We start from the raw sequence: 20,256 nt of genomic DNA on the forward strand, positions 1-20,256 counted from the left end.
TAGTGCAACCTTGCAATCATTACATGTTGATCATTTTGTTTTCGCAAGTAGAAAGAAATCCATTTAGCTTGTACATTATCCACTTTTGAAGTTATTAAATGTTCATCTCTCTTTTTAAAGTATTGTGGTTGCTAGAGCTAGATTGTATGCCATGGCAAGATCAAGAATAGCATCCCACATCTCATTTCTTCTCCCAGAACCATATCCTTCATGTACGCTCTCGTGGCCTCTACTTTCTTTTCCTACATGATCATTTAAGTATCCTCCTACAAATATCCTCTCTCCCTTCAGAATTCCTTGCGTTAGTCCATTCATATTCTCTTATAATTGTCTCTTGATTTTATCCTCTAACCTCTAACCCTTCCTGCAGTGTATATGCACTAACAACATTGATTATCTCTTCTCCTAACTTAAGTTTTATTAATAAAATTCTATCACTTACTCTCCTAACATCTACAACTTTATCCTTTAAATCTTTATTTACCGCTATCCTAACCCATTTTTATTATTATCCTTTTATATATGCCAAAGTTTATACCCATAAATTTCCCTAGTTTTGACCCCTTTCCATGCAAATTATGTTAACTCTCCTTCGTTTCATCGTATCTACTAACTCCATACTCTTACCAATCAATGTTTCTATATTCCATGTGGCAAGATGAATCCTAATCTCCTAGACTAGCTTCTTTCCTCCGTGCATCTAGAATGGCGCAAGAATCATTGACCACTTCTCACAGAAACTGGGCATTGTTGCAGCGCATCGCTTCTAAAGAATGGCTTAGCCAAACCTTGCCCATTTCACATCTACGTTCTGATCCAACACTTCACTTATAGGGAACACCCTAACATGAGTTTGGAAGGTGACTCATATTGTTAGAATTCGTGATGAAAGTTATGGCAGAAGTTTGATGTCGGCCACCAACCTGTGCAACCATCCTTCATCTGGGCTGGGGAGTGACAATGAGAACACAACTCCCACAAGTGCGATGCAATATGCTATTACATATGTTAATTACAATCAAGCGCCATCTAATAGTCTATTATATAGGTTGATTACAATCAACGAGTTACCTCTTGGATGAGCCCTAGCCCGAAAATCATGCCATATGGAGGTTCACAAGTATCCAATCTGCCATCCATTTTGGACATTAAAAACAAAGATCAATCTTGAGCATGGGGATGTCTGAAGTGGCCAATTAATAGATCGCTGCCGATTGATTGACATATTTTCCAATTTTCTAAATTTTGGGGTGGTACCAATTAGTAAATGGTGCAAGGCGTTTGCTGAATTAGGCCGCCTCCATTTATATTTTCATTCTGTTTTCTTCTGAATCTTAGGGCCAGTTGGGACACACCTTTCAAAGGAGAGTTTGAGGCGTAAACAACGCTTTGATCCAAAAGGTAATTGATTATGTGCATTTTGATGCACTTTGCAAGCCCCCATCTTATCTCCCGCTTGACAAAATAGGCACTATGGTTGGTTTTTGGCAGAGTCGACCAAAAAAGCAGGCTTGAAACCCCCTTTTCCAGAAAACCCCCCTTGATGAAGTGATCCAAACAGGCCCCGAGTCTAATCTAACTCATGAAATAGCAATAGGACTGGGATACCACATTTATAGGCACCGATGATAACCGGCAGTATAGAAGTGTACAATCTTTACCTTCACTAGCATCTGTCTGTCCGAGCGCTTTTGAGGTAGGTGAGGATCTAGATCTCAAAATAACAACATTTCGAAGAGGCATAGATAAGGACCTTTGGACATTTGCTGGTATTGCCTGTTTCTGCAGGGATACACTGAATGGTCAACTTACCTTCATCCATGCACTTTAATATTATTGAAAGATTACTCAAGGGGAGAAACAACCAGCATAGTCTCAAGACTTGAGACCCGGCAGATTTTCAAATTTCCAAACGAGAGAATCAGCGATGCCCAACAAACAAAAAAAGAACACCAGCATCTTGCAGTTAAAAAGCATGGTAACAAAATTCTTCGATTTCTCTTTCGACTTTTTAATCATTTCACGAAAAATCTGTAAATTATTCAGTAATTAAAAAAAAAAGTTAAAAAAATAAAAAATAAAAATAAAATAAAGAAATAAATAAAACTTTGAAAAGAGGGTAGTGCAAAACAAACCTTTGAAAAGGGAGTGCTCCCACCCTCAAAAGAAGAGACTTTAAAAAGAGCATGCACCCTCAAGACAAAAGTACCACAGAGAGAGAGAGAGAGAGATCCTTGGGCTGAATGTAACGCGAGGTGTTTTGATAACTAGAGCTCATCTCAAGATCAGTTTTTGGGGAAGGTTTTAAGGGATGTAATCGAATGGGCTTCCGTGCGTTTACAGCTAGATCTGAATATAGTCTGTTCCCTGTTGGAAGTGTAACCAGCAGGTCTTTTGTATTCTGTCCTGGTTTTGCCAGGTTCTTTTCAATAAAATTCATTCATAATCCTTCAAAGAGAGAGAGAGAGAGGCACCCCTGAGAAGCACCCCTGCTCTCCCTCCCTCCCTCTCTAAAATAAGGTTGTGAGGATTTACAGTTTTATTTGCCGTGGTGACAAAAATCTCCTATTTTCTCTTTCAACTTTTTAATCATTTTGTAAAAAAAAAATATCAGTAAATTATTCAGTAATTAAAAAGAAGACAAGAACCAAAAAAAAAAAACTTCGTAAAGAGAATGATGCCAAAAAAAAAAAAAAAACTTCAAAAAGAGAGTGCTCCCTCCCTCAAGACAAAAGTATCAAGATTAAAAAATAAATAAATAAATAAATAACATTTGAAAAGAAAGTGCTCTCCCACCAAAAAAAGAAGAGACTTTGAAAAGAGAGTGCACCTTCCAGACAAAGTACCAGAAAGAGAGAGAGAAGTACCAAAAAAGATTCTCCCTCCCTCCCTACCGAGAGAGGGGAGAGAGAGAGAGAGAGAGAGAGAGAGGTGCCAAAAAAGACCCCCGTACTTCCCTCCCTCTCTCTAAAGTAAGGTTTTGAGGATTTAGAGTTTTATTTGCCTTGTTCCTCCACTTGAAATGACAGCACAATTATATAGAAGAAACAATGAAAATGAAGATCGAAAGGAGACAATTTTTTAAAAATTCCAAATTCTCCCTATACAAGGAAGAAGATGAAAAGGAGAATGTATTCAATTTTCATGAATGTAAACTTCATAACAAGATTGTTTGGGATAAAACTTCAAAAAAGAAAAAAAGTTTTTCAGCATGACCCCATGACAACTATGATTGGAAAGGAACAAGAAGATTTTATTTTTTTTGAAAATTAAGGAACAAAAAGAATTTCTCCCTTATAGAACTAATCGAAGATATAATTCTTTGCATCATTAGTACTAAGAGCATAAACCTCAAGACAGGATATCCCAAGAAATCCTTGGATGGTCAATCAGTGAATTCCAAATCCCAGAAGTGTGGTTGGGTTCCCCTCCAAATGCAAACCATGCTCATCAAAGACAAGGATAAAGATGGGAAGACAAATCAAAACCTTCAGGCTATCCATGTTGGGTATGGCTAATGTATTGAACATTTTATGCTCGAAACAAATAAAAAAATATAAAGAATTTCAAAGAAAGTTTTCATAAGTTTTTTAATGTTAGAAAGAGGATCGTTAACCTACAACGCCTTGCGTGCAAACTTCACAGCAATTGGTGCGCAAGTGCCAACATTTCAACTGTGCATGACATCCAAGTTGTGTAGAAGGTGGACCATAACATGAAAATCATCTGGTGAAAATTTAAGCTAGTCCATTCATCAGGCAAACCACCCTAGTACATCCAATGACATATTGGCACAGGCACAACCATTGTGAAGTTTACATGCAATTGTAAGTGAACAGTCAATTACGGCAATCTTCTCTATTGTTTTCACTCAAACTTGTGATAACACATAGTTTTCCAAATCATACTCTAGGACAATGTTTTAAGTATCGGCTGATACTTCCCATGATATATCTTGTATCCTACCTGTGCGTTACGAAACCAACAAGTAGTGGGATATATCCCACATGTTCAATTCGCCGAGTATTTTCGATTTTCGATCTTCTTTTTTTTTTTGTAAATCATGTTAAATCAGTGTCAAATTATTACCAATCCATGATTTTTTTCATGTTTTGCATGAAAAACCATGGATTGGGAGTTTCAATTTTAAGATGTAGAGGAGACAGGCCAAGTTGCGGAAAATTGAAAAAAAAAAAAAAAATTTCTAATTTTTCGCAAATCGGTTGCAATCTTTGTGTCCAAACATATATGTAACATGATCTAGTGATTCTTCTTTTGAATGTATTGCTTGTGTTTCCACGCGTCTTCTTACATTTATAAATTATAAGAATAGACTTTGAATATAATTGCATCAATTCAGTTAGACTGCGCATAAATTAGGACCCCATACAAAGAAAACCTATTATGTGTACTTGTTTTTTGTAATTTTTGATTTATAAGTGTATATTGATGTCTTTTTTAACAATTACTGAAGTTTCATTGAAAAATTTGACCAATTTCCCAATGTTTTCCCATGTTTCCAACAACAGCGATACATTACGCGATGCAACCGATATATCCCATGCGATAACCGATATGTATTTGTATCCCAAGGGTGAGACACATAATGTGATACCGATATTTCGAACATTGCTCCAGGACACATCATATCAGAAAAATTGGACAAAAATGAAACTTTGTAGTGAAAACAAGCTCTTACCATAGTAATTTTTAAGAAACTTGTACCATGCTATAAAGCTTACTTTTGAAGGGTGCTGCTCATTGCATGCCTTATCCCTTGCAGAGATAGATGTTGAAGGGGACAAGATTGATTCCTGTCTAATAGGAAGTGACACACATCTTTTCCATGTGAGAGATGCAATAGAAGTTGCCAGACTGGCTTTCTCAGAGACCACCGTGGGGCCTGCTCTTGCAGCAAGATCTGAATCAAGGAGGGAGCTTCTCTCATCAAGTACGGGTACCTGGTTCTTGAAGCTTGGGCCACGCAAGATGCCTCTTGCAGATGAACTACCTCTAGAGGAACCTTTCCCACCACGGCTACCACTTAAGTCTGCATGTCTTGGGGGTATTTGAACTGAGAGATCTGTTCGCTTCCCACCATGTTCTGAATGTATAATTCCTTTGTCTGTCGGCTCCAAGCTTTGGTAATCAGCCTGCAAATAATAAAATCTCTAGGGTTATCTCCTAGTATTGAGACTTCAAACTTCTACAAAATGCATACCAAAGTATATATTTAAATGGAATATCACGTTTAGATGCCAAAAATGAAAATTCATATTTGGATGCCAGATGTGGAGTGACATTTGTGGGCAAGTTGTGTTGCCAATAGTTTTCCACATAGATTAACATTCAATAGTGACAGCATTCTCATTAAAAATCAGTTTCTGAAAAGAAAAAAATATTGAAAAAGAGTATGGTACTTCACAAGACAGAAATAACACATGCACGCGTGCACGCGCACGTATACATACATATATACAAATAGATACACACCCCTCAAGCTGGAGTATAAATGTTGATCATGTCCAGCTTGCAACACATACTAGGCAGATAACTGCAACTAGTCTCTTTGGTTAAAAATCCGCAAGTTGCACACAATACACAGTCCCCCTAAAGCTAGAGTATGAATGTCAACCATGCCCAACTTACAAAACAAAATATGCAGATGGCGGCGACCAGCCCCTTTGGTTCAAAATCAGTAAGTTGATCTTTAGATGCCTGAAAGGATATGCAAACTTCCTTCAACGCCACTTTTTCACGAAGGAACTGACAATCAACTTTGATGTGCTTGGTGTGCTCATGATAGACCCAATAGGCAGAAATGTGAATTGCAGCCATGTTGTCAAAATGAAGAGTCATTAGTGAAGAGACAGAGTAGCTCAGTCGACAAAGTCTTCAACCAAAGAAGTTCACATACCCCGTGAGCCATAGCCCGATGCTCCACTTCAGCACCAGAATTGGCTACAACAGATTTTTTTTTGCTTTTCCATGTAACGAGGTTGCCACTAACCAAGGTACAATAACCTGAAGTAGATATACGGTCAGAAAGCGAACTGGCCCAATCTGCATTAATATAGGCCTCAATGTGACAATGACAATGCTTGGATAGAGAATGCCTCAACCTGGGGAGCCTTCAGAAATTTCAAAATATGATAGACAGTGTCCAGAATGACCTATACGTGAGGCATGCATAAACTGACTCATCACAATGACAGCATACACGATGTCAAGATGTGTGAAGGTCAAATAAATGAGCTTGGCAACTAATCATTAATACAATCTAACATAGGTAAAAATTCACCCCTGTTTAGCTAGAGGTGATAATTTTACTCAATTAGAAAGTCAACCCGCCTGGCACCAAGGTGTCCGCTATCCCACAAAAGATCAAGAGTATACTTTGAGAGATGACAATACCTCACAGTGGTATAGCAACTTCAATGCCTAAAAAATACCGAAGAGGTCCAAGGTCCTTAATGTCACTCATTACTAAGAAATATCTTCAACAACTGGATACCGTCTAAGTCATCCCCTATGACAAGATGTCATCAACATAGACAATGACAATAGAGATACCCACGGCTTGCTTGAAAAAGAGGGTATGATCTAACTACTATAAGAGTACCTAAAATGCAAGAGACCGTTACCAAAATGCTCAAACCAGTCCCTTGAGATTACTTCAGAACACATAACTTTGCAAAGCTTACAAATTGACCCTTTTTCCAACAGCAAGAGAAAACTAGGAGGTTTCTCTTGGAGGTTCCATATGTATCTCTTTTTGAAGATCACCATGAATAAATGCATTTGTTACGTCTAGCTGATTAAGTGGCTAAGAGAATTTCGCGGCCAATGAGAGTAATACACGCACATAGTTCAACTTACGATAGAAGCAAATGTCTCATGAAAATCAACTCCTCGGGTCCGAGTAAATCCTTTTGTGATAAGGTGGGCTTCAAGCACTCCACTTCTCCATTTGTCTTATGTTTGATTCTGAAGACCCACTTACACCCAACAATGTTTTTTTCTTCCCTAGGATGTAACTGCACCTCTACCCTTTCCACAATACAATGGGAAGATCATTGTCATCTAAATTTGAAATCATACTTGGTTCTGGGACAGGATTGGATGATGTTGTTAGATGAAGGAGAATAATCCATTTTATCTCATCAAATATGTCTTCGAGCTTCCAGGCCACTGAGTATGAATTGATCTATCAGATGAAGAAGTGGGCAAAGAATTAACCACAGATGGATTAAACAATCAAGTATGAAAGACACCCTTAAGATAAAGTAAAGACTGCCTTGAAGTGAATGGAATGAAATGTCCTCAAAGAATGTGAAATCCATAGAGACAAATTTCAGCCTGAAATTCGAGGGAAGAAACACTGGTACCTATTTATGACTTGAGTAACCTAAGGAGATACATTTGGTAGCCTTAGCATCCAATTTCTCACAGTGAATGCTACATGGAAAAAAAATAAATAAATAAAAAGACACAACATGCAAATACCCAAGGAAGAAGAGCAAGGATGAATGGCAAAGAGAGGTTTGTCATGTTGTAAAGCTTGGTCTGGCGCTTTTCCTCCTACGATCCTAGTGGACATCCTATAAATTAAGTACACATAACTCAATCCAAATTCAGCCCAGAGCCTTTTTGAAACATTCATCTCTAGGAGAAGATCCCAAGCTACTTCAAGGAGATGCCAATTCTCTCTCTTGGCCACCCCAAGTTGTTTTGGAGTATAAGGATGTGTTCTTTGATGCCATTCTCAATCAACTAGGTTTGAAAGGCAGATGAGATGTATATCCCATCATTATCAGATCCCAAGATTCTGGTTCTTGCATCGAATTGATTGGCAATCATCTCATGAAAAATCCTAAAGATACAAAAAACTTCATGTTTGGATTTCATAAGATAAACCAAAGTAGTTCAAGTGCAGTCATCAATAAATGATACACAATTCTTGTAGCAAAATGAGGAACTAACAGGTGAAGGGCCCCAAACATCAAAGTGATAACAGTCAAAGGAATGTCACAAGTTTTCTTATCAAGTGTTTGGGCAACTTGACGAGTGTGCCCATAAGGAGTGCAGTACAATTTGTCCTTCTCATCACTAATTAAGTTTCCACGGCCACGGCCAGCATCAACCTGACCACGGCTTGCCCACAAGGAGTGCAGTACAACTTGTCCTTCTCATCACTAATTAAGTTTCCACGGCCACGGCCAGCATCAACCTGACCACAGCCCATACCTCCACGACCACGAGTGGAGTCAACAAGACCTAAACTATATCCATTAGATCTAAATTGGTCACCTCAATCAACTCCCCCTTGGCCACCACCTCCTCTACCCTATTCACCTTGTCCGCCAGATTATGAGCTTGCCAGGGGAGATCACTCTGGAGTACCAGATGGAGTATCCATCATAACTTTTCATTGACTTTCTTCTCTCCAGAATAATCATAGACCCTCGTAGGAGACGAAAGATGCTCCCTAATAAGAATCTGAGTGCAAGCATCACATATTCAGGATTGAACACATACTCAGGATTGAACCCTGCAAGAAGACTGAAGATTTGCTGCTCCTCAATCTCAAACCCGACGTTCCACGGCACAACAAGACCCCACAGGCATTTGATGACTCAACTTCACCCACATCACCCTAAGAGTTGTACAGTTGCCTCCCTAAGACTTCTACCCCTGACGAAGATTTGTAATTTCTCATGTCAAATGAAATATTCTAGCCACATTCTTCTTTTGTGAGTATGAAGCTGCAGCGGAGTCCCGAATCTCTTTGACTAATTCGCAAAATAAAGGTTTCGGTGATTTAAGACTCCATGGAGTGAAGGAGACAAGACATTATAGTCATATTGTCAGCTTCCTAATCAAAAGAGTAGGAATAATTTTCTATAGGTTCCTTAATCATCCCATCTAAGTAACCCAATTTCTTCCGTCAACCATGGAACATATGACCTGATCTGGACCCAGATAATTCTAACTGTCAAACTTGATGGTGGTCCACCAACATGGGTTATCACTCAGTCCCGGTGCACTGACACCCTTGGACACCATTTATGGATTGAAAAGATCACTTGAACTTGGAGATGCACCCTCCATGCTAACAAACAACACTACCTACTGTGAATAAGGCTGTCCCAAACCCTTTATACCACACCAAGCCTCTTGCAGTCCATCACAAATGTGTACACACAGCCCAGTACACACTTCCAGATGAAGGAATCAACAAGAAATCAGCAAAAGAAGACCCGAAAACAGGGTTGGACGGCAGACACTTCACAAGAATTATGACAATTCCATCAAAACTTAACATAATCGAAGGATTCAAGATTTTAGATTGCACTAAATTTCAAGATTCTAGATTGCACTATGTCAACCGAGTCAAATACATGTGGAAAAATCCCTTAGAAAAACAAAACCCTTTTACTCCATATCTGGAAAAACGCCACTTAAAAACTTCCAAGAAAAAAAAAAAACACCACTTAAAACTCAATAAATATTCATGGAAAAATCATCAAAATTGTTCTAAAATCCTCTTCTAGATTCTTTACCTTTTCCCTTTATGATGCCATCTGACCGTACACTGCTATCGTCAGCAGTGGGCCCCACCAAAACTTTCTTCGAGAGCACAGGGAAGGCTCTAAACGCAAGTACAGAGAGGAAGTAATGAGAGAGAAAGAGGTAGAAGAAGGAAGGGGGTAGAGGAGGAAGAAGGAGGTAGAGGAAGAAGAAGGAAGGAGAAGTTTAGGGCAATCATTTTTGTTAGTCAGAAATGACTAACACACTTTTATTATATTGAAGAAGAGAATGGTACTTCACAAGACTACAAGAATAACACACACATATCTCTACAGTATGGATACCTGGTTCTGGAAGCTCACTCCACGCAAGATGCCTCTAGTAGATGAACCACCTTTAGCGGAACCTTTCCCATTATGACTACCGTTGAAGTCTACAGGCCTTAGGGGTATTTGAAGTGAGAGATTTGTTCGCTTCCCACTATGTTCTGTATGTAAAACTTCTTTGTTTGTGACCTCCAAGCTTTGATAATCAGCCTGCAAATTATAAAATATATAGGTTTACATCCCATTATTGAAACTTAAAACTTCTACAAAATGCATACCAACATACATATTTAAACGGAATATCACGTTTAGATGCTAAAAAATGAATAATCACATTTGGATGCCAAATTCAGAGAGACATTTTGGGCAAGTTGTATGCTAATAGTTTTCCACATAGATTAACATTCAACGGTGGCAACACTCATTTCAAATTAGTTTCTGAAAAGGAAAAATATTGAAAAAGACTACAGGATTAACATGCGCAGGCGTACACGCACACGCACATATAAAGACTCCCCTCAAGCTGGAGTATAAATGTCAATCATGCCTTGCTTGCAAAACATTTGTGCAGATAACTGCGACCAATCTCATAGGTTAAAAAAATCAGAAAGTTGATCTTCAGATTGAAAGGGATGTCGCCCATAGAATTTGCAGATCTGAGAGCTCCTTGAACATTTTAGATTGAGAGTGGAGAGATTGAGAAGGATGTTGCCCATAGAACTCAAGCTAGGTGGAAGAAATGTAGATGTGCCTTTTTGGGTTTTACATGATCGTCGTGTACCACTCAAATTGAAAGGGAAATTTTATCAGATGGGTATAAGATCAGCCATGCTTTATGGAATAGAATGTTGGGGGGTTGAGGAACAACATGTTCATAGGATGTGTAGCTGAAATGAGGATGTTGAGATGGATGAGTGGCAAGACGAGGAAGGATAAAATTAGAAATGAATGGATTCAAGGGAACTTAGGAGTAGCACTAATAGGTAATAAGTTGAAGGAAAGAAGACTCGGATGGTTTGGCCATGTCAAAGGAGACCAAGAACCGCACCAATTAGGAGTGAGTTGGTAGAAGTTGAAGGCTCTAAACGGGCAAGGGTAAGACCCAAAAGGACGTGGATAGAAATAATAAGAAAAGACCTGCTGACCTGTGGTCTGAGGGCATGGCCCTTGAAAGAGTGGAATGGTGGAACAAGATTCATGTAGCCAACCCAATTAATTGGGATAAGACTTGGATTTGCTCTTTGAAATTGTTGGATTCTTCAGAGACCTTGGGCATCTCAAGTTCTACATTATAGTTGTACTCACACTCCCTCCAAACATTAGGACGATCGGATAGAACACCATCCAAATTTCTAATGTCTAACTTGCTACGCATGGGTATCCCTAAGTGGGGCCCATTGGGTCTTTGTTTGAAATAGTTGTTATCTTATCCACCGAGCCGTATTGTATCCATATCGGGCTCAAGACAATACAATATTTTTTATATATGTTTTGTACTATGACAAAATGAGCCCAAATGCATCTGTGGAACATTTGTGCCTGTTTAAACATGCCTCAAATGTTCTGTACATGAAAATCCACCCATGTGATGCAGGCCCATGACCTGCCATAGGGCCAGCATGTGTTGATTTTGGATTATTTATTAATAGATTTAGGGCCTAAATATCAAGAACTACAATTTACTATTTGTGGAAGATATGGGAGATGATTTAAAGATGTGACTAAAGATACGGGGGTTGATTTAAAGATGTGATTGAAGATTTTGAGGATTATTCCTAGATTTGTTTTTACTATTATTAGGCTTGTTGCCATCTAATTAGATTCCTAGATTTTCTTTTGTTATTAGTAGGCTTGTTGTCATCTTAGGTAGATTAAGATTGATTTGGATCAATCTAATAGTTGGGGAATTTTCATAAAAAATTCATTTAGGGTCTATAAAATGGGAGGTAGGCATTTCAAAAAAAATTAAGTGTGAGTTTTTCTTAAGTATTATAAGAAGAAGTTTGATATCAATAAAGTTTATGCAAGTAATTCAATTGACCCGCACACTCACAAAGCAGGTAGATCAACTCATGCATATGGTAGGCACTCTCACTAATCAAGTGGGAGAGCTCCAACGTGGAGAGAATCCGAAGACAGAGTCAGCGCACATGGATATGTTGGGAAAGGTCCCCACTAAGGTTCTAATTAAAATTGGTGGCCCCGGCTTGTGAAGACAACAATAATCAAATCCTTCGTTGTTGGAACATGACAGAACCCGGAATTAAGGTATAAATTCTGAAATTCCGTGATTGGTTACATGTTAACGACTTCATTGATTGGATAAGCAAGATGGAAAAGGTGTTTGAGTAAAGGAAATCCAAGACAATCAGAAGGTTAAGTTAGTAGCGATGAAGTTTTTTGGTCACGTGTTAACATGATGGGATGATCTCTAAAGCCGAACAAGTCCATAAAGCTAAGGAGAAACTTTTTTTTTAAATGATGAAAAAGAAGTTAAAAAGGAAGTTTTTACCCACGACTTATTCCCGTAACCTCCATCAAAGATGTCATAATCTACGTTAAGGGAAAAAATTGGTAAATGAATACACCAAGGAGCTCCATACATTGACATTACGAGTAGGTTTTCATAAGTATGAAGGCCAAAAGATTTCAAGATATCTTAATAATCTTAACCCGGACATAATAAGTGAATTAGCTTCAAAGATATATTTAAGATGATTGATGCATACACACTTGCATTAAAAGATGAGAAGATGACTAATTGGGGACTTAGGAGACGATATGGTGCCCAACCATCATCAATAATGGGGCAACATGTTAACTTCCCACATAAGGCAACCGCAGGACCTCCCATAAGTCCAAGGCCAATGGGCCAACATCTAACAATGAAGCCAAACCCTAACCCCGAGGGAGGTGGTTACAGACAAGGGACTAGTGCACCCAAGATAGAGTAAAACAACACTCCCTTCACGTGCTTTAAGTATGGGCAATCGAGACATCGTTCGTCTCAGTCTCGACCACGTGCAAATGAAAGCTAAAGATGACAGAGAATATGAAAAACATGCATATGAGGATGGAACGCGTGTTGGGGAAGATGCAGCAGTTGTCTATGGTGGTAAGGGCGAAATGTTGATTCTCCAATGGACTGTTATCGGTGAACCGAGTGATTGATGAGTGATGGTTGCGACAGAATATCTTCCGCACCACCTACATTGTGTGAAGAAATGCATGATTTTAGTAGACGGGGAAGCAGTGAGAACATTGCCTCATAAGAGATGGTGGATAAGTTAAAACTTAAAGAACACAAGTATACACGTCCATACCAAATTCATTGGTTCAAAGAAAGGAATAAAGTCTTTGTTCACTCCATGTGCTTATTTTTCCTCTCTATCGGATCTAAGTACAACAATGAGGTGTGATGTGACATGATTCCCATGGATACATGCCACATTTTGTTAGGAAGTGGTTGTGGGACAGAGATATTTTGCAATTAACTCAGGCTAACACCTATTCATTTATCAAAAATGGTTTTTAATATTACATTGCACCTAATGAAACATCTTGCAACATCCAAATTTGATAAAGATGAGGGTCAGAAATTGCTTCGTGTACAAAAGTCTAAAGAAAAAAGGAAAGAGACCGACATCATCTATATCTTGGTTGCTAAAGAAGAAGCAAAACAGACGGATGTTCCACCTCTCATGCAACAGCTCCTTCACAAATATCATATGTGGTGCCTGAAGAACTCCCAGTTAGACTTCCTCCTATGAAGAACATTCAACATCCTATTGATTTGGGGCTATTCGAACAATGTCGAATCTTGCGCATTACCAAATGAGTCTAGTCAAACAAATTGAACTCATGCTGATTGAATGTTGCAACATAATGAAGTTCAAAAGAAGAAGAAAAGTGAAAGAAGGAAATCAAAGAGAGCAGAGTCAAGTACCAAGAAGTTGTAAATGAACACTATAACAAAAGGATATATAAAATTGTGACTTATTTATTGTTTATCTCCATGAAGAAAGGTTTTCGAGGGAACTTACGAAAAGCTCATGTCTATGAAGATTGATGATCTATGCCAAGTCAAGAGGAAGTGGGGTGACAATGCTTATTTAATTGAGTTACCAGATGACTTAGATATCTCACTGACTTTCAATGTGGTGGATTTGTTCGAGTGCCATGGAGAAGTGTCTGATGTGCAAGATGGAGTCATTATCAATATGAATAAACAGCTCCAAAAGAAAAAGAAGGAAGACTTTGAACAAGTGTTGTGCCTGAAGACTACTGAGACTCAATAGGGCTAATACAAGCAATATTTGGTAAAATGGAAGAACCAAGTTCGATTTTGAATGCACATGGATCATGGGCAAAGAATTGAAAATATCGGATTTGAACCTCTGTTAGTATGAACAGTCCAACTTGTTGGAGTTGAGTTCTTTACAACCTAGGGACAATGGTGTGGGCCCAAGAAGTGTTGCTTTGGACTGTTTATTTATAGATTTAAGGCCTAAATATCAAGAACTGCAATTTACTGTTTGTGGAAGATATGGGGGTTAATTAAAAGATGTGACTGAAGATATGGGGGTTGTGACTGAAGATATGGAGGTTGATTTAATGATGTAATTGAAGTTTTTGAGGATTATTTCCTAGATTTGCTTTTACTATTATTGAGCTTGTTGCCATCTTAGGTAGATTAGATTCCTGGATATGCTTTTGCTATCAATAGGCTTGTTGACATCTTAGGGAATTAGATTGATTTGAAATCTATTAAGAATTTAAGATTGACTTGAAATCAATCTAATAGTTAGAGGATTTTCATTAAAGATTCATTTAGGGTCTGCAAAACAGGAGGCGGGCATTCCAAAATTTTCAAGTGTGAGCTTTTCTTAAGCATTATAAGAAGAGTTTTGATATCAATAGAGTTATTCTCCCTCTCTACTCAAATATTCTTGTAGGTGTACTCTTGTCCACATCCTTGCAATTCAAGCGTCGAGATCTCATTAACTCGATAGCCGGGTTGGACCATTGTGCAACTACTATAGTGATGTTCAACTACAAAGCCTAAAAATCCTTTGTGTCTATCATAAAGTTCTTTGCACCTATCTACTCAGACATAGGCACAGAACCCCAAGCATTGGGCGCTTAACAAGCAACGAAAAGGCGTTGGCCTCTACACTAACTACCTGGATTTCAAGACTCCACAGAATTAAGCCTTCTCCCGTCCAATTAGAGAACGACACATTGGCACAACCACTAACAAACTTTTTAGCACGACTATGAGCACTGAAAGCTAATAAACGCCCCCTAAAGCTTCATTTGCAAGGACTCTCTTAGCTCTTCAATTGTGACAAATTCTCTCAGGACTTCAGACACCGACGGTCTTCTCCAAGCTAAGGTGAGCCTTATTGGTTTGAATACTCCCACTCCCATCAGGAAGGCTCTGCATCAATACAATAGACCTCTCAAGAAAGGGCTCTACGCCAAGCTAAGACCTCCCAATGAAAGGGCTCTGCGCCGAGGGGCAAACCTATTAAAGCACTTTGTGTCAAGTGCAGAGCATTATCCCTCAACCAGTTTCCTATAGGCAACATGCACTAAGATAGGAACAAGTTCTTCCTCTTTTTTGAATCATTATGTGCCAGGCTTAGATCCTTCGTGCCAAGCGGAGCCCGACTCTCTATGTTAGGTGCAGACCCTTAAGCGCCATGTGCTAATGGCCCTGTCACTAGATAACAGGCACTAACACTAATTTGAAGGCACCCTTTGTCTCTTTCGACATATCTGGCATGTAAGGCCCATGGCAATGCTAGAACCCCAGGTCCCAGTCACAACACATTGTAAGAAATCATTTAACAAGGTGTTGTGCCATACAGATACACGGGTATCTGAAGTAGATGCCTCTCAGGATACACGGTATGCATCCTTTGTTACTATCCCAATGTTCGACTGGCTATATGAGCCATCTAAAAAGAGTATCGCTTATGTCCCAGCATGATCAAAGATCCGAACACTTTAAAGTTTGAGGACACAAATTAGGAATTCATGCATCATTTGCATCATGCTACTCTATACTATGTAATAGGTTAGTTTTCTCTGGTTTTCACCCTTCAATCGAGGGTTTTTCCATTAGGGATTGTAATCTAGGGTTTGTGCTAGATTACAATATAAAATGTACTTTGTTTTCCAAAATTAATGAAAGCCTTTTGGCAAGGCATTTTTGGGAACAAAGATTCTCTTGTTGACATGATAATCAAATCGTATTAAAATTGTGACACAAGTTAAACATTTTTTCTAAATAGCAATATGGGACCCAATTGGTCCGAAATTGAAATTACACCTTGTATTAGTTGATATGGAGCATATCTGTGTCAATACAATAGTCATGTATTGGTATTAGCCATTACACGTATAAAAGGCACATCATGTCACGTACGCCCTTACGTACGTATCAGAGGAGGCGGGCCGCACCACTTTCCCTATGGCTAGGCAAGTACCCGTGATCATGCTGAAGACCCCATGTGCATGTGTGAGCATCTGAAAGACCCCACAATAGGAAAATGGACATGAGCTGCTTTATGGAGTGATCCAAACAGTTGGATCGGAGGGATGCGATGATCGGGCCATTGGATCGCATGGATCACATGATTGGGCTATTGATCATTGATCGTCCACATCAGTTTTAGACTTTATCATATTTTAGGTTTTGGTTTTTTATTATTTTATATTTGGACACTTTATAGGTGTTTTAGTTGATTTTATTTAGACTATGGCTATTTTCGTTAAAGCTCACAAGACGGGGATTTTTGTAATTTTTGAAACTTCTTGGATCTATAAAAAGAGGAGGGCGTGTGACCTCTCCCTCATTGAATTTCGTGATTAAAAAAGAGAAAAGATCTTGCTTTCTTCTCCCATCTTCATGCAATTTGAAGATACTTTCATGCAATTTGGAAGGAAGATTGGTGCGAGGCTAATCTTCATCAACAGAGGTGCGAGGTCTCCATCTATCCACACACCATCTTCCTTCTTCAGGTTTTTAATTCTCTCATCCCAAATCTTCATCTTCTCCCAAACTTAACTTTTCCACACCCATCCCCAATCCAAACCATAACTGACCTAAACTCATCCTCCCATGCCACACGTGTGACCGTACGGCCACACGTGTGAAACCCACCTGCCCCTTTTGATTTCCCACCATCATTAGATCAAAGCCCCTTTCTTCCATCCCTGAAACCCTAACCCTAAACCTAAATTACCCACTTTTTCCAAATTACCAAAACCCTAATTTTCACCCTAGGTTGTATTAGGTTTCCTATTTTGAAATAGACTATATCCTATGCTACTTGGATATCCCTACATCCATTAGATACTCATTTCTTTTTTATTTCAATGACCTTGAGTTACGATGTTAGTAGCTTAGGCTAGGATTATGCATGGTTTTCTTTTGATTTTCATGATATTTGTGATGATTATAACGATATTTGTATTTTTTTTATTAAATATCTTAATTCGACTATTTGATCTCACATGTTACTCAGTTCATGCATCGGTCCTACATCAAATTTGGTATCAAAGCACAGTTTTAGCATAGGTCGGTCTATTGTCAATCCGTCTTTGTGGTAAAAAATTTCTACAGAAACCCTTTACCTAAATTTTAAAAATCGTTTAGGCTTCAGGCGCTCTGCCCCGAACCCCCCGCCCCCCCGGCGGGCTGACCGCGCAGCTCAACCGGCGTGACCGATTCTGCAAAGGGGACATATTTCGTTGAGTTAGTCAGCCCTTTTTCTAGGTTTTGTTGAGTCCCCATATAAATCTAGGCCATATAGGATTTTTGTGTTGCATCTAGGTTAGAGTCACATCTAGGGTTTCCTTTTAGAGTATCCTTGTGTATGCCCACTCGTTCAAGATGTGGTTTTGGTTTCCATCCCAATATGAATCTAGAGCAGATTGCCGAGGCCCTTAATGCTATCAATAACCGTCTGACGACCATTGAAGTGCACAATAGAACCACTGTCATTCAATTAACCGCGACCAATGCGCCCGTCAATCAACTTGAGGCCTCCTTACAGGCAAACCCTGACACTGGGGATGACGTTCAATCTCAGACCGGAAATCAAGTTGATAGGCGGGAGCATAATTGTGGCGAAGGCGTTGGCCGTGGTCGGGTACATGTGCCACCACCACGTGAAGAGCGTTATAATCCAGATGCACGAGTCATGAAAGGTGTAAAAGTCGATGCCTCCAGTTTTGATGGTCGCTTGGACCCCAAAGCATTCCTTGATTGGTTGACAAACATGGACCACTATTTTGAGTGGTATGATATGTCTGATGCCCGTCGAGTGAGATTTGCCAAGATGAAGTTGGTGGGCTAGGCCAAACTTTTTTGGACCAACATGGAGCGTAAAATTGAAAGGAAATGAGAGCCCACAGTTGTGCATTGGGCCAAGATAAAGTATCTCCCTCTTTCTTATCGTTAGAGGCTCCTAGACCAGTGGCAGGTTTTGCGCCAGGGATCCATGACCGTTCTAGATTACATCGCTAAGTTTGAGTACATGATGCGATGTGACATTGAGGAGGACCCGATGATTACATTGTCCAGATTCAGGATGGGCCCCCGATTTGAGATCTAACGAGAACTTTATTCTCGTGATGTTAGTATATTGGAGCACATGTACCAAGTGGTGCAAGACATTGAACACTACCTCAAGGCACCAGTTGGTAAGCGTTATGACTCTCGAGATCCAAGTGTCAAGACTTACTCTTAAAGGGTAACATGGGGAATCAGTCTAGGCCCCAAATTGGGTACCAACCCAACCCTAGAGATGTCAAAGGAAACGGGATAATGAGTGCTAGCTCTAGGGGAGGTGAGCAAGCGCAATGCTTCAATTGCCATGGGATTAATCACTATACGCATCAATGTCCATCAAAAGAGAGGAACAAAACCCCGGTAATTGATGATGGTGAGAAGGAAGGAGATGAACAGGGCGATCTTGAAGAAGAATTTTATCAGCACGGCATCAATGGTGCTAGTGATGAAGAAGTAGAAGGAGAAGAGACCACACTACTTGCAGTAGTCAGGTGCGCCTTGACCAATACTAAGGAGAATAATGATTGGCGTCGAACTACGATATTTTACGCTTATGCAAAATGTGGAGAGAAGAATTGCAAGGTGATCATCGATAGTGGCAGTTGTACCAATGTGATCTCCACTAGCGCTTTGTCCCATTTGGGGTTGAAACCTGAACCGCACCCTCAGCCTTATAGAGTGTCATGGGTGGATGCATCTTCTATACCTGTTACCCAGCAATGTCTCGTGCCCGTTAATTTTGGATCATATTCAGATTCGTTGTGGTGTGATGTCTTACCTATGGACATTGGACACATCATTTTGGGACAGCCTTGGCTATTTGACCAGAATGTGACGATATACGGCCGCTCAAATGTATGCTCATTCATAAATCAAGGCAAAAAGATATCTCTAGTTCATCTCCCACCAAAAAGCAATGCAAAGAAGAAAACTGAGGGGACGTCGGGTAACCCAAGGGATACGAGGAAATCCCAACCTAAGTCTCGCCATGTGATCAACGCCAAGGAGTTTGAGAGCAAGACTATGGTGGATTCGATGGTGTACGCTTTAGTGGCAAAAGAAATTACATCCGAGGTTAGTGTAAAGGGACCCCCTGAAGTGAAGCTAATTATGGATGAGTTTCACGATGTATTTCCAGAGGACTTACCAAATGAGCTTCCACCTATGAAGGACATCCAGCATGCCATTGATCTTGTCCCTGGGTCGACTCTACCAAACCTTCCTCATTATCAAATGAACCCTACGGAGCATGCGAAGTGGAGGGGCAAGTAGATGAGCTCCTCAAAAAGGGTTTCATTCAGGAGAGTATGAGGCCGTGTGTCGTGCCAGCGCTTCTCACGCCCAATAAAGATGGCACGTGGTGCATGTGTATGGACAGTCGAGCCATCAATAAAATCATGGTCAAGTATCAGTTTCTCATACCGAGTCTTGATGATATGTTAGACATGATGGCAGGTGCCACAATCTTTTCGAAGATTGACATCAAGAGCGGGTATCACCAATACGTATACGCCCAAGAGATGAGTGGAAGACAACCTTCGATATGAATGGCTAGACATGCCCTTTGGCTTGACTAATGCCCCGAGCACATTTATAAGAGTGATGACCCAGGTGTTGAGACCCTTACGAGTAAGTTCCTTGTGGTGTATTTTGATGACATTCTTATCTATAGCACATCAAAGGAACAACACCTCCACCATCTGAGGCAAGTCGACGAGGTCCTCATAACTGAAAAGCTATATGCTAACCTTAAGAATTGTACATTTATGTCAAAGAGCGTTATCTTCTTAGGGTTCATCGTATCATCTAAGGGCA

At 39.7% G+C, this 20,256-nt stretch overlaps 1 protein-coding gene across 10 annotated transcripts in view; it reads right to left on the reverse strand.

The window, feature by feature from the left end:
• Positions 1-20,256, reverse strand: part of LOC131231641 (uncharacterized) — a 78,506-nt gene that overhangs the window by 49,731 nt on the left and 8,519 nt on the right. For 9 of the 10 annotated variants that reach the window (XR_009164484.1, XR_009164482.1, XR_009164483.1 and 6 more), the window contains 3 exons: positions 9,876-10,067; positions 4,743-5,153; positions 1,662-1,782 (listed from right to left, as the gene is read on the reverse strand). Coding sequence is in view for 7 of the 10 variants with exons in the window: in XM_058227903.1 (XP_058083886.1) it covers positions 1,662-1,782; positions 4,743-5,153; positions 9,876-10,067 (724 nt within the window). In the remaining 3 variants the exon portion in view is untranslated. The remainder of the gene's footprint in view (positions 1-1,661; positions 1,783-4,742; positions 5,154-9,875; positions 10,068-20,256) is intronic. The other variant, XM_058227904.1, reaches the window with a different exon arrangement.

Source organism: Magnolia sinica, chromosome 17 (genome assembly GCF_029962835.1).
Source record: "Magnolia sinica isolate HGM2019 chromosome 17, MsV1, whole genome shotgun sequence".
In the NCBI taxonomy this organism is placed as follows: domain Eukaryota; kingdom Viridiplantae; phylum Streptophyta; class Magnoliopsida; order Magnoliales; family Magnoliaceae; genus Magnolia; species Magnolia sinica.